This window comes from Scyliorhinus torazame, chromosome 12, assembly GCF_047496885.1.
Source record: "Scyliorhinus torazame isolate Kashiwa2021f chromosome 12, sScyTor2.1, whole genome shotgun sequence".
NCBI classification, from domain to species: domain Eukaryota; kingdom Metazoa; phylum Chordata; class Chondrichthyes; order Carcharhiniformes; family Scyliorhinidae; genus Scyliorhinus; species Scyliorhinus torazame.
Window position 1 is genome coordinate 205,164,080 of NC_092718.1, and position 23,270 is coordinate 205,187,349.

The 23,270-nt window shown below is 52.0% G+C and overlaps 1 protein-coding gene across 4 annotated transcripts in view; it reads left to right on the forward strand.

Moving 5' to 3' along the window:
• The window catches only part of cluha (clustered mitochondria (cluA/CLU1) homolog a), a 135,519-nt gene that overhangs the window by 107,385 nt on the left and 4,864 nt on the right, over nt 1-23,270 (forward strand). For all 4 annotated transcript variants that reach the window (XM_072469753.1, XM_072469754.1, XM_072469750.1 and 1 more), the window contains exons 22-25: nt 3,688-3,809; nt 3,962-4,055; nt 15,920-16,054; nt 19,528-19,601. In XM_072469753.1, the coding sequence (XP_072325854.1) occupies nt 3,688-3,809; nt 3,962-4,055; nt 15,920-16,054; nt 19,528-19,601 (425 nt within the window). The remainder of the gene's footprint in view (nt 1-3,687; nt 3,810-3,961; nt 4,056-15,919; nt 16,055-19,527; nt 19,602-23,270) is intronic.

Genomic DNA, 23,270 nt, shown 5'->3' on the forward strand with positions numbered 1-23,270 from the left:
TCCGTATCCAGGGGGGATTTCCTTCTGGTTTACCGCACAGTGTTTTTAGCCGTCAAAATTGCCGTTGGGGCTCCTATCAAGAGCCCAAAAGTCCGTTTCACAGGGAGCTGCCGAAACGTGCGACTCAGCTGGTCATCGCCGCACCCGGAAGTCCCATCTAAATGCTTCATAAATGGTCTCCCACCTCTACCACTCTTTCAGGCAGCGAGTTCCAGAGTCCCCGAACAGGCGCCCAAATGTGGCGACTAGGGGCTTTTCACAGTAACTTCATTTGAAGCCTACTTGAGACAATAAGCAATTTTCATTTCATTTCATTTTACCACCCTCTGAGTGATAAAAGGTTTCCCTCAAATCCCCTGGAAATCTCCTGTCCCCTTACCTTGAATCTATGCCCTAGTTATAGACTCCTCTCCTAAAGGGAACTGTTTATTTCAATCTACACTATCTATGTCCTTAATAATTTTGTACACCTCAACTAGCCTTCTCTGCTCTAAGGAAAAGAACCCCCACGCAGACAACATCCTAGTGAATCTCCTTTGCACCCTGCCAAGTGCAATCATGAAGAAAGCCTCACTAACTGAGTGAAGGCTTCCACTTGAAAGGCTGCAAATAGACGGTTTATCCTTAATCAAAGCAAATTACTGCAGATGCTGGAATCGGAAACAAAAACCGAAAACTCTGGAAGTTCTCAGCTTCTTTTTAAAATATTTTTTTTAATTTTAGAGGACCCAATTCATTTTTTCCAATGAAGGGGCAATTTAGCGTGGCCAATCCACCTAACCTGCACATCTTTTGGGTTGTGGGGGCGAAACCCACGCAAACACGGGGAGAACGTGCAAACTCCACACGGACAGTGACCCAGCGCCGGGATCGAACCTGGGACCTCGGCGCCATGAGGCAGCAGGGCTAACCCACTGCGCCACCGTGCTGCCCTTGCTTTTAAATTCTTGACGTTTAATCCTGATGCCTATTTTCAAGTCAATTATTGTCCAGGAACGGGTTCTTGGCCCACAGGCAGATCAGAAAGTCTCGGTGTTCCATCATCAGAAAGTACGACCGTTTCTTTTTTTTTTTTTTGCTAGATATTGGCTGTGGGTTTAGCAACACTGTTGCCCCATTCTGGTGAAGTACGAATGCAATGATTCCCCTTTGTGCCGCTGGCCTTCTGGCTTTGCTTGCACATTATTTTATCCCCAGGATATGGGCGATTAAAATGGGCTGATGGCACATCTCGAAAGATTGTGATGGAGCTGCCTTTTGAATTAATTGCCCCAAGGGCTCAACCACCGATACTAAAATGGAGTCACGGGTGGGCCAGGTTGAGTAAGGATGGCTGCTGCTTTTCTGTTTCGAGTCCATTGTTAGTCACTTTCCTTCTCGCTGGTTTGCAACCGGAGTCAGCACTTCTCCCCGTGGGTTTCCTCCGGGTGCTCTGGTTTCCTCCCACAGTCCAAAGGCGTGAGGGTTAGGTGGGGTGACGGGGATAGGGTGGGGGAGTGGGCCTAGGTAGGGGGCTCTTTCAGTGGGTTGGTTCAGACTCGATGGGCCTAATGGCCTCCTTCTGCACTGGAGGCTTTCTAATTTGAAGACACAATTCGAGTAAGCACGAAACACTTGATATCGGGCACATGGAACAGACTTTAATGCTACAGCATAGGCTCGAAGGGCCGAATGGCCTACTCCTAGTTTGTATGTTTTATCAGTGATCAACCTGTACAGCACAAAAGAGCAGTTTCTCCCTCTCTTTTAAGCTCTCCATCTATCTCTGGTATATCATCCTCCTTTACATACTTTGCTACAGAGGTACGTTTCACAAAAAGACCCTTCTGGGGTCCAGGTTATTTGCTGATTATTTATCTAAATATCCTCTCCAAACTAATTGATCCTTCTGCCAGTCACTGAAATTATACATTAATCGTTGATAATTGATGTTGCCTCAGTCACTTCTTTCACTGCGCATGTTTCCAATTGGTTTCCTGCTCATCTTCGATGATCTGTTGCCCTGTGACCAGTTATTGTTCTGGAGGGGAGTTTGATTCATGCTGTCCTTGGCCAGCACGTTCTTTGGAGGATATTAGTGAATCATTCTGGTGCTAATTCACAAGTTAGCAGATTTACTGTGTCGCATCAGAACATGGTAGGCTTCCATCTCTAGGTTACCAAGTCTGTGCTGCAGACATTACTGTAACAAATCCCTTGTTATCATGAGAATATTAATTCCCTGCAGCGGACTGCTTAGTTTTCCTGCTCCGTCGTAACTGACACTGTCGACCCACGGAAAGGATACTATGGGGTGAATTCTCCGCCGGCGGGATTCTCCGTTCCGAAGGCAGCGCCCCCCCTCCCCTCCGCTCGCGGGCTTCCCGGTTGCGTGGGGGTGCCTACAATGGAAAATTCCGTTGGCCAGCGGCGGGACTGGAGAATCCCACTGCCAGTGATGGCGCACCACCAAGAAACATGCGGCTGGCGAAGCGGAGAATTCACCCCAATGTTTTTCTCCCCAGCGGAGCCCACCCCTGGCAAATTTACTCTACGTTCCTTCATGCCCCACATGTGGGCGTCACCGGCTAGGCCAGCACTTATTTCTCATCCCTAATTATCCTTGAGAAGGTGGTTGTGAGCCACCATCAGGAATCGCTGCAGTTGCCGATTTTCGGAGTGTCGGAGGACCCGGGAATCCAGGGGGCGAGAGAGACCGACGTCTTTGCCTTTGCCTCCCTGGTAGGCCGGAATGGATACTGTTAACAAAGAACAAAGAAAAGTACAGCACAGGAACAGGCCCTTCGGCCCTCCAAGCCCGTGCCGACCATGCTGCCCGACTAAACTACAATCTTCTACACTTCCTGGGTCCGTATCCTCTATTCCCATCCTATTCATGTATTTGTCAAGATGCCCCTTAAATGTCACTATCGTCCCTGCTTCCACCACCTCCTCCGGCAGCGAGTTCCAGGCACCCACTACCCTCTGTGTAAAAAAAACTTGCCTCGTACATCTCCTCTAAACCTTGCCCCTCTCACCTTAAACCTATGCCCCCTAATAATTGACCCCTCTACCCTGGGGAAAAGCCTCTGACTATCCACTCTGTCTATGCCCCTCATAATTTTGTAGACCTCTATCAGGTCGCTCCTCAACCTCCGTCGTTCCAGTGAGAACAAACCGAGTTTATTCAACCGAGTTGGCATGGAGGGACTCGAAGCCTCCAAAATCAGAGACCTGGGTCAGTGACATGGCTGGCTTTCTCAGTCTGGAGAAAATCAAGTTCGCCCTAAGAGGGTCAATGCTAGGGTTCGTCCGGAGGTGGCCGCCGTTTGTCGACTTCTTTAGAGAAAATTAACTATCAGCAGAAGGGGGGGGGGTTAGTCTAGATGACTGTTTTTGGAAGGTGGGACCTGTGAGGGAGTTAGAGGATCGTTGCACTATGTTTATAGTTTGTGTATGGTTTACTGTTACTGTTATAAAATCACAAATGCCTTAATAAAATATCTTACTAAAAAAAATGAATCGCTGCAGCCCATGTGCTGTAGGTACACCCACAGTGCAGTTAGGGAGGGAATTCTAGGATTTTTGACCCAGCGACATCCTTAAAAGCATCCCTGGAATGAATGAATCCTTTTTCTTTTGCAATTTATTCTAACCTACCGCTGTACAAGTAATGGACTCGGGTGGTGCATTATGCTTTGATTACAGAGTAACATTGGCCTTGTATTACACGGTGTTATGGAGTACGATCTTGCCCTGAGATTCCTGGAGAGTGCCCTGGCGATTAATGGAAAATACCACGGAGTAAAATCCCTAAAGGTTGCCCTGAGGTAATCGGTTGCCGTCATGTGCTATTCGTTTGTTGATTATTTATTTTTTGCCATTTGAATATCGCTTTTGGATTATTGAACAAAATAAAATAATTTTAAGAATGAAAATCTGTGTTCTTCTCCCCCCCCCCCCCCCCTCTCCTGATCATCAGCCACCACCTGGTAGCGCGAGTCTACGAGAGCAAAGCAGAGTTTCGCTCCGCCCTACAACACGAGAAAGATGGTTACACCATCTACAAAAACCAGGTCAGTCTTGCACATTCAGCGGGAGCGACACATCTCATTCACACCCTGTCACTGTCTGCCTCAGTGTTAATGATGCCATCTGCAGTCTCTGTTCAGTGTGTCTCAAACTGTTGGGGTATTCCACAGCATACTTTTAGATTGTGTTAGATTTGTGACTGATTATGTTTTGTAATTAATTTCTTCAGCTATTTGGGTTTCCCTTTCGCTCATTCAGTTACCCCCCCCCACACACACCGGTTTCCCCCACTGTTGCCCCCTGGCCCATTCTCCTCCTCTTACCCCCCCCAAGAAGTGGCTCATTGTATCCAACTGGCTTATACACAGCTGTGACCAATGAGGAATCGAATCCTTGCCTTTGGCTGCACACTGTAATCATATGTTGTCACCCGACACCTGTAGCTTTGTCGGAGGTTGCTGTCTCGATAATGAGAGACAGCCGAGGGCTAGGTGTCCCCGGGGACAGCGGAACTGGTGCACCTACATGTTTGTGTCACAACACGCTCAACGGCCTCCGTGTGTTCAATAGGCCGGGGAGGGGGGGGGTGCAGCTAATCCAATTGCAAAATAGCAAGCTCGTGCGACTCGTGTCTGCTGCTCTCTGTTCCTGATTTGGGTCGGTTTTGGAGGCGAAGTGCACGCCCTCAGCCAGTGGCACCCCGTGATATAAACATTCCTGTTTCTGACGGATAAAACACAGGATGTTGCTTCTTTTTTTTAAATTTAGAATACCCTATTATTTTTTTCCCCAATTAATGGGCAATTTAGCGTGGCCAATCCACCTACCCCGCACATCTTAGAGTTTGTGGGGGTGAGACACGGGGAGACACGGGGAGAATGTACAAACTCCACACGGGCTGGGACCGAACCCGGGTACTCAACGGCGTAGGCAGCAGTGCTAACCACTGTGCCACCGTACCGCCCAGGATGTTGCTTCTCAATTGGAAAATGCATTCTTAATACCGGCACAAACGGTAAAGTCGCCATAGGCCCAGATTGATTGATTTATTGTCACATGTACCGAAGTACAGTGACAAGTATTTGCCTGCGGCCAAGGGGACACAGACAGTACGTACACAGTAGACAAAAAGAACAATCAAGAAAGTACATCGACAAACAGTGATTGGTTACAGTGCGGAACAAGAGCCAAACAAAAGAGCAAGAGCAGCATAGGGCGTCGATGACCATAGGCTGCTTTCCCCTTTGAGGGGGGAGAGCTGACTGGTGGTGATTTAGCCTGAGGATAATCATACCTCAGGCAAGGGGCAAGGTTGAGAATAATTATATTTTTTGAGTACCATGGTGTTATTGGCCAGCATTGCTAGGCATATGTGAAGCATTTGTGTTAATATGCAAAATAAAAAATATCCAGTAAGCCGATGTCAGTGCTGTGTCATGTATCTCTCCGCTCCACCCCCACCCCACCCCATTTCTCTCACATTGGTGCCATCGCCTTCATCAGTGAAGAGGGGACCATAACTACCAGCACTTTATGCTGCTGTTAAGAGGCTCGTAATTCTCAAACCCAAACAGAGATTCCCCACACCCGCCATAGATCTTGACTGGGAAAAGTCCTCTGCTTTATTTATTTATTTATTACCGCATCTTTGTTTATTTTTGTCGCAATATTTTCCTCTTCAGGGTTCCGCACCCATTTTTCGACCAGGTTTCAGTTCGGGGAAAGTGGAGCCTCAAACGATTTCCTGAATTTTTTTTGTTTCTTTGATCCTGCCCTGATGCAGTCTGCCTGGCCACCGGTGTCCAGTCAGCATTCATTTCGTCAGTGCCGAGTGTCTAATCATCTCAGTAATGTCTTGGGTGTTGGCGCTTTCCACATCGTTTCACAACAAAGCAACACTCCTGTGTTTGCTGCCAATTAGGCTCCCCGTATTAAGCAAGCATGTCGGAAAAATTGACACGGTTATAAATGGGCTAAAATTGGATACAAACAGCAGAACAAGGAAGTGGGAAATGGTTAATAGGAAATGTTTCAAAGTCCGTGTGAAGGGAATAAAAGGATTAACTCACTGTCTCTTCATATTTAATGTATTCATGGCACTAATTGGATGTGAAAAGGTTTTGATGTATTTGCATATGAAATGCAGGTTAGTTGAGGTACAGTAATTGTACCACCAATTTTGCGAATACTACGAATTGTGCAGAAGGGCGTGGCTTAATGGAATTGTGCAGAAGCAGTTTCAAGTACCAAGCTGGTAAATGGTTTGATGTAATCTGATTTTAATGAACCCTTCCTTCCCCCGTTTTCCATGTGAGCGTTCCTCACTCGCTGGGCCAAGGATTTGAAAAATGCGGAAAAGCCTTGTAAAAATTAATTGCCTCCTAATGACACGATCGTTTTCCGTGTGGCTTTTTATTCCTGCTCCGAACAAAAAGATGCCTAATCTGCAGTCAGTGGTGTGGCAGCGTTAGTGTGTCAGGCACAGTGTCATGAATGCTGCCATTCCTCCCACACAGTTACTGCCACCTCCCCTCCCCCTGCCCTCCCCATCAACACACTACTCCCAAGTGGAAACCTTTTATTTCAGAAACTGCAGAATGAGCTGTAATTGTAATTTTAGCAGCCGTTATGGCAAAGTGTTGGCTTTTGTAACGGTTATTTTGTACGTAGGCATGATTTTTTTTTTTTTAAAATGCATGCGTCTTCAGGGTGTCTGCCTACATACACTCAAAGCCAGTCGCAAGTCATGATAAGTATTGTCGCCTCCTGCTAGTTACTTATGGGGAGTTACTTATGGCAGTTCCAAGTTGAGGAAGAATTACTCTCCTGACTTTCCTGTCATCTCAGTAGGAGAGCCAATCAGAGGTTGAAATAAATGAGAATGAAAGGAGGGGAGGAATAATGAGGGTGGTTTACCCCGAGTAGTTTAGTGGTGTGCCTGCTGCAGAGAGTCGCTTGCGAGTGCTCTTGTCTGTCCTGCATTGTACAATGGGATGCGGCATCCCATTGAGAGTGCACATCCCGACCAGGAAGTGAAGAGAACCCCCTTTAACTCCAGTTTTATTTGCATCACACCACTGTCTCTGCCAGCTGCAGTGAGGAGGGAATGAGTCAAATGCAATTCCGATGCCTTGGTGTGGGCAAGTTGGTAAAAGGAAAACTTGCATTTATATGGTGCGTCCCAAAGCGCTCGGCAGGCAATGAAGTCCTTTTTTTGCAGTTAGGTCACTGTTGTAATGTAGGAAACGCCAGTTTGCCCACAGGAGATGCTGCAAACAGCATATTTATAATGAGCAGGTCAGCCCGTTTTTGTGGCGCTGGTTAACGGATAAATGTTGGACAGGACACTGGGGAGACTGCCCCCTGCTCCTCTTTGGAATAGGGCCATGGATCTTTTAGGTCTCATCGGAAAGACAGCACCTCTGATAGTGCTGCACTCCCTCAGCACTGACCCTCCGACAGTGCAGCACTCCCTCAGCACTGACCCTCCGACAGTGCAGCACTCCCTCAGCACTGACCCTCCGACAGTGCAGCACTCCCTCAGTACTGACCCTCCGACAGTGCAGCACTCCCTCAGCATTGACCCTCCGACAGTGCAGCACTCCGTCAGCACTGACCCTCCGACAGTGCAGCACTCCCTCAGCACCGACCCTCTGACAGTGCTGCACCCCACAGCACTGGCCCTCCCCTCCAACAGTGCTGCACCCCCTCAGCACTGACCCTCTCCTCCGACAGTGCTGCACTCGCTCAGCATTGACTCTCCCTCCGACAGTGCTGCACTCCCTCAGCACTGACCCTCCCTCCGACAGTGCTGCTCTCCCTCAGCACTGACCCTCCCCTCCGACGGTGCTGCACTCCCTCAGCACTGACCCTCCCCTCCGACCGTGTGGCGGCCCCTCCGCACTGACCCTCCCCTCCGACAGTGCTGCACTCCCTCAGCACTGACCCTCCCCTCCGACAGTGCTGCAGCCCCTCAGCACTGACCCTCCCCTCCGACAGTGCGGCGGCCCCTCCGCACTGACCCTCCCCTCCGACAGTGCGGCAGCCCCTCAGCACTGACCCTCCCCTCCGACAGTGCTGCACTCCCTCAGCACAGACCCTCCCTCCGACAGTGCTGCACTCCCTCAGCACTGACCCTCCCTCCGACAGTGCTGCTCTCCCTCCGCACTGACCCTCCCCTCCGACAGTGCGGCGGCCCCTCCGCACTGACCCTCCCCTCCGACAGTGCTGCAGCCCCTCCGCACTGCCCCTCCCCTCTGACAGCGCGGCGGCCCCTCCGCACTGACCCTCTGACAGTGCAGCACTCCCTCAGCACTGACCCATGAAAGTGCTGCATTCACTCAGCACTGACCCTCTGACTGTGCTGCACTCCCTCAGCACCGACCCTCTGACAGTGCTGCACCCCCTCAGCACTGACCCTCTCCTCCGACAGTGCAGCACTCCCTCAGCACTGACCCATGAAAGTGCTGCATTCACTCAGCACTGACCCTCTGACTGTGCTGCACTCCCTCAGCACCGACCCTCTGACAGTGCTGCACCCCACAGCACTGGCCCTCCCCTCCGACAGTGCTGCACCCCCTCAGCACTGACCCTCTCCTCCGACAGTGCTGCACTCGCTCAGCATTGACTCTCCCTCCGACAGTGCTGCACTCCCTCAGCACTGACCCTCCCTCCGACAGTGCGGCGGCCCCTCCGCACTGACCCTCCCACCGACAGTGCTGCACTCCCTCAGCACTGACCCTCCCTCCGACAGTGCTGCACTCCCTCAGCACAGACCCTCCCTCCGACAGTGCTGCACTCCCTCAGCACTGACCCTCCCTCCGACAGTGCTGCACTCCCTCAGCACTGACCCTCCCTCCGACAGTGCTGCACTCCATCAGCACTGACCCTCCCCTCCGACAGTGCGGCGGCCCCTCCGCACTGACCCTCCCCTCCGACAGTGCTGCAGCTCCTCCGCACTGACCCTCCCCTCCGACAGTGCTGCAGCCCCTCAGCACTGACCCTCCCCTCTGACAGCGCGGCGACCCCTCCGCACTGACCCTCTGACAGTGCAGCACTCCCTCAGCACTGACCCATGAAAGTGCTGCATTCACTCAGCACTGACCCTCTGACAGTGCTGCACCCCACAGCACTGGCCCTCCCCTCCGACAGTGCTGCACTCCCTCAGAACTGCCCCTCTGACAGTGCTGCCCTCCGTCAGCACTGACCTTCTGAAAGTGCTGCACTCCCTCAGCACTGACCCTCCGACAGTGCAGCACTCCCTCAGCACTGATCCTCTAACAGTGCTGCACTCCCTCAGAACTGCCCCTCTCACAGTGCTGCCTTCCGTCAGCACTGACCTTCTGAAAGTGCTGCACTCCCTCAGCACTGATCCTCCGACAGTGCGGCTCTCCCTTAGCATTGACCCTCTGACTGTGTTGCACTCCCATAGCACTGACCCTTCAACAGGGCTGCACTCCCTCAGCACGTCCCCTCCCCTCTGATGGTGCTGCATTCCCTTAACAATGACCCTCCGTCAGTGCTGCACTCCCTCAGCACTGACCCTCTGACAGTGCTGCACTCTCTCAGCACTGACCCTCCGACAGTGCAGCATTCCCTCAGCACTGACCCTCTGACAGTGCAGCACTCCCTCAGCACTGACCCTCTGACAGTGCTGCACTCTCTCAGCACTGACCCTCCGACAATGCAGCATTCCCTCAGCACTGACCCTCCGACAGTGCAGCACTCCCTCAGCACTGACCCTCTGACAGTGCTGCACTCTCTCAGCACTGACCCTCCGACAGTGCAGCATTCCCTCAGCACTGACCCTCCATCAGTGCTGCACTCCCTCAGCACTGACCCCCGACAGCGCAGCACTCCCTCAGCACTGACCCTCTGACAGTGCTGCACTCTCTCAGCACTGACCCTCCGACAGTGCAGCATTCCCTCAGCACTGACTCTCCGTCAGTGCTGCACTCCCTCAGCACTGACCCCCGACAGCGCAGCACTCCCTCAGCACTGACCCTCTGACAGTGCTGCACTCTCTCAGCACTGACCCTCCGACAGTGCTGCACTCCCTCAGCACCGACCCTCTGACAGTGCTGCACCCCCTCAGCACTGACCCTCTCCTCCGATAGTGCTGCACTCGCTCAGCATTGACTCTCCCTCCGACAGTGCTGCACTCCCTCAGCACTGACCCTCCCCTCCGACAATGCTGCACTCCCTCAGCACTGACCCTCCCTCCGACAGTGCTGCTCTCCCTCAGCACTGACCCTCCCCTCCGACGGTGCTGCACTCCCTCAGCACTGACCCTCCCTCCGACAGTGCGGCGGCCCCTCCGCACTGACCCTCCCTCCAACAGTGCTGCACTCCCTCAGCACTGACCCTCCCTCCGACAGTGCTGCACTCCCTCAGCACTGACCCTCCCCTCCGACCGTGTGGCGGCCCCTCCGCACTGACCCTCCCCTCCGACAGTGCTGCAGCCCCTCAGCACTGACCCTCCCCTCTGACAGTGCGGCGGCCCCTCCGCACTGACCCTCTGACAGTGCAGCACTCCCTCAGCACTGACCCATGAAAGTGCTGCATTCACTCAGCACTGACCCTCCGACAGTGCGGCTCTCCCTTAGCACTGACCCTCTGATTGTGTTGCACTCCCATAGCACTGACCCTTCAACAGGGCTGCACTCCCTCAGCACCTCCCCTCCCCTCTGATGGTGCTGCATTCCATTAGCAATGACCCTCCGTCAGTGCTGCACTCCCTCAGCACTGACCCCCGACAGCGCAGCAATCCCTCAGCACTGACCCTCTGACAGTGCTGCACTCTCTCAGCACTGACCCTCCGACAGTGCTGCACTCTCTCAGCACTGACCCTCCGACAGTGCAGCATTCCCTCAGCACTGACCCTCCGACAGTGCTGCACTCCCTCAGCACCGACCCTCTGACAGTGCTGCACCCCCTCAGCACTGACCCTCTCCTCCGACAGTGCTGCACTCGCTCAGCATTGACTCTCCGTCCGACAGTGCTGCACTCCCTCAGCACTGACCCTCCCTCCGACAGTGCCGCACTCCCTCAGCACTGGCCCTCCCCTCCGACAATGCTGCACTCCCTCAGCACTGACCCTCCCTCCGACAGTGCGGCGGCCCCTCCGCACTGACCCTCCCTCCGACAGTGCTGCACTCCCTCAGCACTGACCCTCCCCTCCGACAGTGCGGCAGCCCCTCAGCACTGACCCTCCCCTCCGACAGTGCTGCTGCCCCTCCGCGCTCCCCCTCCCCTCCGACAGTGCTGCAGCCCATCCGCACTGACCCTCCCTTCCGACAGTGCTGCAGCCCCTCCGCACTGACCCCCCCCCTCCCCTCCGACAATGCTGCAGCCCCTCAGCACTGACCCTCCCCTCCGACAGTGTGGCGGCCCCTCCGCACTGACCCTCTGACAGTGCAGCACTCCCTCAGCACTGACCCATGAAAGTGCTGCATTCACTCAGCACTGACCCTCCAACAGGGCTGCACTCCCTCAGCACCTCCCCTCCGCTCTGATGGTGCTGCATTCCCTTAGCAATGACCCTCCGTCAGTGCTGCACTCCCTCAGCACTGACCCCCGACAGCGCAGCAATCCCTCAGCACTGACCCTCTGACAATGCGGCACACCCTCAGCACTGACCCTCTGACAGTGCTGCACACCCTCAGCACTGACCCTCTGACAGTGCTGCACTCCCTCAGCACTGACCCTCCGACAGTGCTGCACACCCTCAGCACTGACCCTCTGACAGTGCAGCACTCCCTCAGCACTGACCCCCTGACCGTGCGGCACCCCCTCAGCACTGACCCTCTGATAGTGCTGCACTCCCTCAGCACTGACCCTCCCCTCCGACAATGCTGCACTCCCTCAGCACTGACCCTCCCTCCGACAGTGCTGCTCTCCCTCAGCACTGACCCTCCCCACCGACGGTGCTGCACTCCCTCAGCACTGACCCTCCTCTCCGACCGTGTGGCGGCCCCTCCGCACTGACCCTCCCTCCGACAGTGCTGCACTCCCTCAGCACTGACCCTCCTCTCCGACCGTGTGGCGGCCCCTCCGCACTGACCCTCCTCTCCGACAGTGCTGCACTCCCTCAGCACTGACCCTCCCCTCCGACCGTGTGGCGGCCCCTCCGCACTGACCCTCCCCTCCGACAGTGCGGCAGCCCCTCAGCACTGACCCTCCCCTCCGACAGTGCTGCAGCCCCTCCGCACTCCCCCTCCCCTCCGACAGTGCGGCGGCCCCTCCGCACTGACTCTCCCCTCCGACAGTGCGGCGGCCCCTCAGCACTGCCCCTCCCCTCCGACAGTGCGGCGGCCCCTCAGCACTGACCCTCCCCTCCGACAGTGCTGCAGCCCCTCCGCACTGACCCCCCCCTCCGACAGTGCTGCAGCCCCTCCGCACTGACCCCCCCCCTCCGACAATGCTGCAGCCCCTCAGCACTGACCCTCCCCTCTGACCGTGTGGCGGCCCCTCCGCACTGACCATCTGACAGTGCAGCACTCCCTCAGCACTGACCCATGAAAGTGCTGCATTCACTCAGCACTGACCCTCCGACTGCACTCCTATAGCACAGACCCTCCAACAGGGCTGCACTCCCTCAGCACCTCCCCTCCGCTCTGATGGTGCTGCATTCCCTTAGCAATGACCCTCCGTCAGTGCTGCACTCCCTCAGCACTGACCCCCGACAGCGCAGCAATCCCTCAGCACTGACCCTCTGACAATGCGGCACACCCTCAGCACTGACCCTCTGACAGTGCTGCACACCCTCAGCACTGACCCTCTGACAGTGCTGCACTCCCTCAGCACTGACCCTCTGACAGTGCTGCACTCCCTCAGCACTGACCCTCTGACAGTGCAGCACTCCCTCAGCACTGACCCTCTGACGTGCTGCACTCCCTCAACACTGACCCCCTGACCATGCGGCACCCCCTCAGCACTGACCCTCCGACAGTGCAGCACTCCCTCAGCACTGACCCTCTGATAGTGCTGCACCCCACAGCACTGGCCCTCCCCTCCGACTGTGCCGCACTCCCTCAGCACTGACCCTCCCTCTGACAGTGCCGCACTCCCTCAGCACTGACCCTCCCTCCGACAGTGCTGCACTCCCTCAGCACTGACCCTCCCTCCGACAGTGCTGCACCCCCTCAGCACTGGCCCTCCGACAGTGCGGCAGCCCCTCAGCACTGGCGCTCCCCTCCGACAGTGCTGCACTCCCTCAGCACTGACCCTCCCTGTGACAGTGCCGCACTCCCTCAGCACTGACCCTCCCCTCCTACAGTGCGGCTGCCCCTCAGCACTGACCCTCCCTCCGACAGTGCTGCACTCCCTCAGCACTGACCCTCCCCTCCGACAGTGCGGCGGTCCCTCAACACTGACCCTCCCTCCGACAGTGCTGCACTCCCTCAGCACTGACCCTCACCTCCGTCAGTGCTGCACTCCCTCAGCACTGACCCTCCCTCCGACAGTGCTGCACCCCCTCAGCACTGGCCCTCCGACAGTGCGGCAGCCCCTCAGCACTGGCGCTCCCCTCCGACAGTGCTGCACTCCCTCAGCACTGACCCTCCCCTCCGACAGTGCTGCACTCCCTCAGCACTGACCCTCCCTCCGACAGTGCTGCACTCCCTCAGCACTGACCCTCCCTCCGACAGTGCTGCACCCCCTCAGCACTGACCCTCTGACAATGCTGCACTCCCTCAGCACTGACCCTCCCCTCTGACAGTGCTGCACTCCCTCAGCACTGACCCTCCCCTCCGACAGTGCGGCGGCCCCATAGCACTGACCCTCCCCTCCGACTGCTGCACTCCCTCAGCACTGACCCTCCCCTCCGACAGTGCTGCAGCTCCTCAGCACTGCACCTCCCCTCCGACTGTGCGGCGGCCCCTCCGCACTGACCCTCCACTCCGACGGTGATGCAGCCCCTCAGCACTGACCCTCCCCTCCGACGGTGCTGCAGCCCCTCAGCACTGACCCTCCCCTCTGACAGTGCGGCGGCCCCTCAGCACTGACCCTCCCCTCTGACAGTGTGGCGGCCCCTCCGCACTGACCCTCCCCTCCGACAGTGCTGCACTCCCTCAGCACTGCACTTGAGCGTCAGAGTAGGAGGATACTTGAGGCCAAATGATAAATAGCAATGTTCTTGTCAAATTTTCGACCCCAAAGGTGGGGTGATAGCTAACTGTTCACCTTATTGATTGGATCGTTGTGTAGTTCTGCAGAGCTGCACTATACAGAGGAACAATTGGAAAATGTTCTCTCCATAACCACCCTCTGCTGAAGATGGACGGTTTGTTAATAAACAGCCAAGTCTCTAATGGGAGCAATATTGGGTTCTTCTCAATGGTTTACAGTGAGTTAATGGTAATATGTTGTCGAAATGTTTAAACCAGGAATCAACTTGTGTGTCTCGATAGCAACAACCACATCCATTTTTATTTATAGAACACTATGAACGTTTTAAAATGTCCCAAAATCCTTCCCAGTAAAATGTCCCAAAGTGCTTCCCAAGAATTCTATCAGAAGAACAAAGAAATGTACAGCACAGGAACAGGCCCTTCGGCCCTCCAAGCCTGTGCCGACCATGCTGCCCGTCTAAACTAAAATCTTCTACACTTCCGGGACAGTCTCCCTCTATTCCCATCCTAGTTTGTCAATGTAAAGATGAAGGGTTTACAAAGGAGAGAGAGACCCTGGTGTTGAGCGGGCTGATCACAGCCTACTTGGATGCTACACTCCGTCTTGATGCCCTTAAACCCGGGAGCTGGGAAGTTGGGGCAGGATTTCTACTTCTTTTTGCTGGTCAGTCATGTTAGAAATTGGACGGGACCAGTCGGGTGAAGAGGTTTGAGCATCGGGAGCCAGTACCAGGGGGTAATATCAGTGCTCGTGGATCCCTGCCTCGGTGAGGAGCGCGTGGAGGACTATTTGAGATGTTCATAACATAATCTTCACCACATCGGCTCAAAGCAGTTTCCTGAGATTTTTATTTTAAGACCTTGTCCACCGTGCCGCTGAAATCTTTGCAGACGGCAGACAGTTGAAGTTATTTGGTTAATCTACACGCCACATGGGGAGTCTCTTGAAACAAATGGGATTCTTTTATTTTCTCTTGCTTAACGCTTAAGGGTTCACTTTAATTATCAAATAAATGACCAGGGTGATGTGGAAATGGAGAGATGCAATTATTTTCAACGCAATTCATCACCTCAGCTAATCCTTCAATTTAACTTGAGATAAAACCCGGGAGAATGCTAATTTATCTTGTTTCCAGTGTGACATGTTGAGAATTTGCGTTGAATTGTATTTATTCCTGCTTTTTGGGGAAAAAAAACGTAGTTGTTCTACAACAGTATCGGGTTTAACTGACCAGAATGCCTCGCGCTGGTCCCGTCGGAATGCGTGTTAAATCTGATGATAAATTGCCTTTATTCCCTGTCCTGTTGGTCCCCTCAAACCCGGGCACACCAATTGCCGAGCCGACCAGCTGACGACTTGGTCCCAGACCGACAGCAAGCCTGCCTGCTGTGCAACGTCTCCAATTCTCTACCCTTTATATTTAAAAAAAATTTAGAGTACCCAATTCATTTTTTCCAATTAAGGGGCAATTTAGCGTGGCCAATCCACTTAACCTGCACATCTTTTTGGGGGATTGTGGAGGCGGAACCCACGCAGACGCGGGGAGGATGTGCAAACTCCACAGGGACAGTGGCCCAGAGCCGGGATCGAACCGGGGACCTCGGCGCCGTGAGGAAACAGGGCTAACCCACTGCGCCACCGTGCTGCCCTCCAATTCTCTACCCTAAGCCACGTGGATTATGTTACTGCGATCCAATCATTTGAAACACTGAAAATTTACTTGCTGTTCTCCTTTCCATCTCTTTCTCTTCCCCCCCCCCCCCAAACACACACACAGCTGGGTGACAATCACGAAAAGACCAAAGAAAGCTCCGAGTATTTGAAGTATCTCACACAACAAGCTGTAGCTCTCCAGCGTACCATGAATGAGATTTACAGGAATGGATCCAGTACCAGCATCCTCCCACTCAAGGTATGTCAAAGGCCGCCGGTGAAATTGGCTTAACTCATGGGGAGTTCATTGTCACTGTCTGACCTATTTCTGATTCTCTTTGCATAATAAGGAAAGTAAATACGCCCCACCCCCACCCATGTGTTTGATGCCATTAATTGGGGTGAGCAACGTGTCATGTCTTATACCTTCCTCCTGATGTGGGAATTTGTGGCCGATATTCGCTCCAGTTGCGACGTTGAGTAGGATACACTCTTGGGCTTGGTGTGATTGGCCTGGCTTGGGAATTATCCTTCATCTCCTGGTTGCAGTATTTCTAATCTTGGTTGAGGGGAGGGGTGGGGAAGGGAGTTGTGAAAGACGAGGAGAGGGGAGATGCAAGACGCCCGTCGGAGCCCAGTTTCCACTCCACGGGATGACTTGAGGGTGGCGAGTGGCGGTTTGGTCCATTCTACCTCTTCCATCCAGAAATAATCTATTCCGCACCCGCATCACAGCACCTAAATAACCTTTCTCATTATTGTCGAATTTTTATCTCTGCCGATCCACCCAAAGGTTCATTGTGGGTTTGAAGAAATTCTTGCATCAGCTCTATATTTATCTTCCCCTACATTGAGCTCCCCCTTCCCTTCAACCTCCTGCCCATCCTAAAGAGCTCCAAATGGTTTACTATTTTAAAAAATGTATCAATGTATGGAGTCCTGCTCTTAATTATCTCAGCTGAAGGTAATTAAGGGCAGCACGGTAGCACAAGTGGATAGCACTGGCTTCAGAGCGCCAGGGTCCCAGATTCGATTCCCCGCTAGGACACCTAAGGGGCAATTTAGCATGGCCAATCCACCTAACCTGCTCCTGTTCGGTCCGAAGCAAATTCTCCCACCTATTTGACCTCGGGAGGGGGTGGGGTATCACTACTCACCTTGAATCTGTTCTATCTTTTCCCATTCGCAAGATGTGGGCTTTGCTGGCTAGGCCAGCATTTATTCCCCACCCCAGATTGTCAATGAGAAGGTGGTGACGAGCTGCTGCCTTGAACCGTTGGAGGCCAAGGGTGGCGTGGGCGCTCCGTGGTTAGCGCTGCTGCCTTACAACGCCAAGGACCCGGGTTCAATTCCGACTTTGGGTGACGGTCTGTGGAGTTTGCACGTTCTCCCCGTGTGTGCGTGGGTTTCCTCCGGGTGCGCCAGTTTCCTCCCACAGTTTAAAGATGTGCAGGTTAGGTGGATTGGTCATGCTAAAATTGCCCCTTTGTGTCCAAACATGTGCAGGTTGAGTGGGGTTACAGGGATAGGGCGGGAGAGTAGGCCTCGATAGGGTGCTCTTTCAGTGGGTGGGTGTAGACTCGATAGGCCGAATGACCACCTCCTGCACTGTAGGAATTCCAAGGTTCTGTTGTATGTGGTGTAGGTACACCCACAGTAAGGAGTACCAGGATTTTGACCCAGCGACAGTGAAGGAATGGCAATATATTTCAGAGTCAGGATGGTGAGTGATTTGGAGGGGAACCTCCAGGTGGTGGGGTTCCCAGGTATCTGCTGCCGTTGTCCTTCTAGATGGTAGGGGTTGTGTGTTTGGAAAGTGCTGCCTAAGGAACCTTGGTGAGTTCCTGCAGTGCATCTTGTAGATGGTACACTCGGCTGCTACCGTGTGTATCGGTAATGGAGGGAGTGAATATCTCTGGATAGGGTGCCAATCAAGCGGGCTGCTTTGTCCCGGATGGTGTCGAGCTTCTTGAGTGTTGTTGGAGCTGCACACAACAAGGCAAGTGGAGAGTATCCTGTCTTGTACCTTGTAGGTGGTGGACAGGCTTTGGGGGGGGTCAGGAGGTGAGTTACTCGCTGCAGGATCCTCGCCTCTGACCTGCTCTGGTAGCCACAGTATTAATATGGTTGATCCAGTTCAGTTTCTGGTCAATGAAAATCCCCAGGGTGTAGATAGTTCTCACCTGATGGACATGCTCACTTTCCAGCAGGTCGCCTTCTGCTCGGTTCCTATTTTGTTCTTTTTTTTCACTAAAATAAAAGCAAAATATTGCAGATGTTGGGGATCCGAAATAAAAGCAAAATGCTGAATAACCTCTGTGGGTCTGGCAGCCTGTTTTTATTTGTTCCTCTTTATCCACCTCCTTCCCCATCCTGCCTGAAGAGATTGAGGATGGTTCTAGTGGAGGCATATTCAGTATATGTCCAGGGCTTGAACCTTGCTCCTTCCCAAGCTGTTTAACTCCGTTCCAGCCAGGTTCGTACACTCTATAAAGGAGCTGTCCGGGAAGAGGCCGTCTTGATAGGTTTCAGTTACAAACCCTCCTCTGGGGCTAAAAAGGATTTTCCCGCCAGTTATCACGAAAGACCGCGTTCTGGTTGTTGGTGTAAATTCCACATCCAACAGCGCAAGGTGCGCAGACCACTAGTGTCCAGCACAAAGCTTTGCAGTCGCTCAGAGAGAAGGTTCCAGAATGTTTTGTTCCCAACTCTTAAGCCCCGAATAATCGTGACAGTCCATCTTGGGGGGCGGGGGGCGGGGTGGGGGGGGGTTCAGCTCTGCGTTCAAGTGATGAGCTGGATGTCATGGACCACGAGAGTAGAGTTTGACATTTGACAATAAAGGACAGGGAAACACACACACAGCAGGAGTAAATTCTGTGACATTTACTGACCTGGTCTGGAGAATGTTTCAATGAATTAGCCTTTGACACATTCCCGTCCAATCTTTGGTTTCTATTTTATCCTTTGTGATTTCGTAAACTGGTCCTGTTTCCTGATGCATATTTCAAGCTGGTCTCTCTCCTGCTGCCCCGAGTAATTTGACAGGCAAGTAAAACGCTGCCAAATGTGCTGTCTCAATTTGAATCTGTATTTGTTTGATTTCAAAGCCTTGAACAACCACAGAAATGGTTAACCCAATAAGATTTTGGATGTGGATATCTGGCACACGTGGAGGAACAAATCAAAAGCATACCAAGAAGGATGTGATTTTAGTTGTAGCTGGTTAATTTACCCGATTTAGATCATACTCGACCCCTCTCTGTGAGGGGTTTGTCGGCTGCTGAAAGGTTACGTGTGGCAGTGGCAAAGTTTTCCCTTTTTTTTTCTTCTCTCTCTCTCTATCTCTATCTCTATCATCATCATCATAGGCCAGGGATTATCTCTCTATCTATCTCTCGCTCTCTCTCTCTCTCTCTCTCTCTATCATAGGCCAGGGATTATCTCTCTATCTATCTCTCGCTCTCTCTCTCTCTATCATAGGCCAGGGATTATCTCTCTATCGATCCTTCTCTCTCTCTCTCTCTCTCTCTCTCTCTCTCTCTTTCTATCTCTCTCTCCAGGGATGAACTATTTGCACCTGACCATTGTAACCTTGTTCTCCAGCAGAGTGTGGTACGATGGCTGGAATCAAATAGATTGTGACCTTGCTCAAACTCTTACGCAGCCTAATTCAATTGACAAAGTTGTGCGAGAGGAAATTGAACACTGACCTTACTGTGTTTTCAACAGTTCACAGCTTCCCCCATGGCTGGTGTACTGGAGCAGCTCAATGTTATAAATGGAATCCTCTTCATTCCCCTCAGGTAAGGAACTAACCTTTGTATATTTCCCCTCTAGCCACACATCACACTGAACGCAAACTGGAGCATTTCCTTCCAAATTCATTTTAAAATTTGTAATGTTACCACATCGCCACCAGTTGTCTTGTGCCAAATCGTCAGTGGGGTTCATGCTGAGGGTGCATTGATGATTTGGCAATCATTTTGACTGCTAACAACAGATGAGGTGGTAAATGGTGTGTTGAGACTTATCAATACAATATTAAGTGCTTTCATGTCAGCAGATTGGAAAACCTTGTCACTATTTACATTTCCTTAGTGGGCCATTTTAACCCCTTGAGCTTATTCTGTCATTTTGTCAGATTATGGCTAATCTGCGACCTGACTCCACGTACCTGCCACTATCCCCATACCTTAGATTTTTGTTAAACACATATTATCAATCCCGGATTTAAAATCAACAATTGACCTTGTGTCAGTGGACAATTGCAGAAGAGGGTTCAAAACTTCTAAGACACTTTGCGTGTAAAGGTGTTGCCTAATTTTACTCCTGAAAGGTCTGGCTCAACTGTTTAGAGAGAAACTATCGCTTCTCCTTAATATCTTAAAACCTTTGATCAAATTACTCTTTCTGGGTAGCACAGCAACGAACGGTACCTCTGGAGATTCCCGAGAGCAGATTGAGGACTTATTTTCCTTCATCACCCACGTTTCTAGTTGCCACCTGACTTCTTCCTGGCATATCATAGAACCATAGAAAAGTCACAGCACAGTAGAAGGCCATTCAGCCCATCTTCTCCATGCCAGCCCGAGGACACCCAGGTGCCCGTTCTAATCCGACCTTCCTGCATCGGGCCCTGTACCTTACAACACTTCAGGTGCAGATCCAGGTACTTTTTAGAAACGTTTAGGGTCTCTGCCTCCACCACCAACTCAGGCAGCGAATTCCAGACACCCTTTAACCTCTGCGTAAAGCGGTTCTTCCTCCTGTCTCCTTTACGCCTTCTGCCAGTTATCTTGAATCTATGTTCTCTGGTTCTAAAATTCTCTGCTAAGGGGAATAATTTTGTACACCTCAATCAAGTAACCCCTCAGCCTTCTTTGTTCTGAGGAAAATCATAGAAGCATAGAATTTACAGCGCAGAAGGAGGCCATTCGGCCCATCGAGTCTGTACCGGCTCTTGGAACGAGCACCCTACCCAAGGTCCACATCTCCATCCTATCCCCATAACCCAGTAACCCCACCCAACACTACGGGCAATTTAGCATGGCCAATCTACCTAGCCTGCACATCTTTGGACTGTGGGAGGAAACCGGAGCACCCGGAGGAAACCCACGCACAAACGGGGAGAACGTGCAGACTCTGCACAGGCAGTGACCCAAGCCGGGAATCGAACCTGGGACCCTGGAGCTGTGAAGCAATTGTGCTAACCACTATGCTACCGTGCTGCCCTATCCAATCTCTCCTCGTAACTACATCCTGGCAACATTTTTGTAAACCCCCCTCTGCACTCTCTCTCTCTCTCGAGCAATTACGTCCTTCCTGTAATGTGGTGACCAGAACTGCGCGCACTACTCCAGTTGCGGCCTCACCATTGTCTTATACGGTTCCAGCATTACATGCTGTATCCTTACTTTTATGTCCTATATTCTAGACCTCTGCCAATGGAGGCGAGCATTCCAAATGCCTTCTTCACAACCTTGCCAATGGAGGCAAAACTGCTGTTTATTGTGATCTGTACTTGTGCGCCAAGATCTCTCACTTCATCTACCCCTCTTAATATATTCCCATTTATTGTGTACTCCCTATAACTGTTTGACCTCCCTAAATGCATGACCTCACACTTCCCAGCGTTAAAATCCATTTGTCACTTTACCGCCACTCCACCAACCCATCTATATAGAGAGTATCATAGAATTTACAGTGCAGAAGGAGGTCATTTGGCCCATCGAGTCCGCACCGGCCCTTGGAAAGAGCTCCCCACTTAAGCCCACACCTTCACCCTAACCCCATAACCCAGTAACCCCACCTAACCTTTTTGGACATTAAGGGCAATTTAGCGTGGCCAATCCACCTAACCTGCATATCATTTTTTGACCAATCTGCTATGTGGGACCTTGTCAAACGCCTTGTTAAAATCCATGGACACAACATTCACTGCACTATCTTCATCAACCCTTCTTGTCACTTCCTCAAAGAATCAAATCAAATTTGTGAGGCAAGAATTTCCTTTAACAAATCCATGCTGACTGTCCCTGACTAGTCCATGCCTTTCTATGTGAGTTAATTCCATCTTTCAGGATCATTTCTACTAATTTTTCCACCAACGATGTAAGACTAACTGGCCTATAATTGTTTGCCATTTCCATCAATCCCTTTTTAAATAGTGGAACTACATTTGCAGTTCTCCAGTACCTTCCCTGTATCAAGTAAGGATTGGAAAATTATCCTCAGAGCCTTGACTATCTCCTCCCTGACCTCCTTCAGTAGCCTCAGAAACAATCCATCTGGCCCTGGTGACTTATCAACTTTCATGGATTCCAACCCTTCGAGTACTTCCTCTCTCTTTATAAATATCCCGTACCAGCCTCCCTGAACAGGCGGCGGAATGTGGCGACTAGGGGCTTTTCACAGTAACTGCATTTGAAGCCTACTTGTAACAATAAGCGATTTTCATTTTCATTTCATCCTGTCCAATATCTCACAGTATTCCATCTGGGCTACTATTATCTGCATCATCCCTTTCCTTTGTAAATACGGAGACAAAATAGTAATTTAAACCCTGCCCACGGCCTCTGCATCTACACACAAGTTCCCTTCTTCATAGAACACAGAATTCCTGCAGTGCAGAAGGAGACCATTCAGCTTGCCTGGCCCTCTGAAAGAGAACCCTACTTAGGCCCACTCCCCTGACTAACCTGCACATCTTTGGACTGCGATATCTCTGATAGGTCCCACTATTTATTTAGCTAACCGTTTACCATTAATATATTGATAAAATCTCTTTGGGTTTTCTTCAACCTTACTTGCTAATCTTTTTTCATGCCCTCTCTTTGATTTCCTTTATTGACTTTATCCCTCCACTTCCTATACTCGTCTAGGCTGCAGTGCTGAGTTGTTTGTGCCTTTCGTTTAATCTTCCCCTATATTCCTCTAGACAACTAGGGAGGGTCTAGATTTGGCAGAACCACTCTTATTTTTGGAGGGAACATGTCTTCTTTGTATATTTAAGATCTCGCTTGTTAGTGCTTACCACTGATTTAACCTCTAGCGGTGCTGGCCAGTCCACCTCAGCCAAGTCCCTTCTCATTCCTGCAACAGTTGCCTTCCCTCAGTTCAAAACTTTTACTCCTGCTTCATCTCTCTCCTTTTCCATGTTGATACTGAATCTGACTGAATTGTGATCACTATCCTGATATGGTCGCCGACTGTCCTTCTTCGTTCCCTAAGACTAGGTCTAGAATTGCATCTCCTCTCGTTGGGTTCCCCTGCATCTGCTCCATGATATCCCAGACCCTGGCACCAGGGAGGCAGCATGCCATTTTTGATTCATGTTTGCGGCCACAGAAGCGTCTGTCTGTGCCCCTAGCTATTGAACCCCCTATCGCTATGACCCTGTCGCCCGCCCAGGTTGCCGTGAACTTGGCTGCTGCTGCTTTCACCTGAGAGGTCACCACCCCACTAAGGTTAGC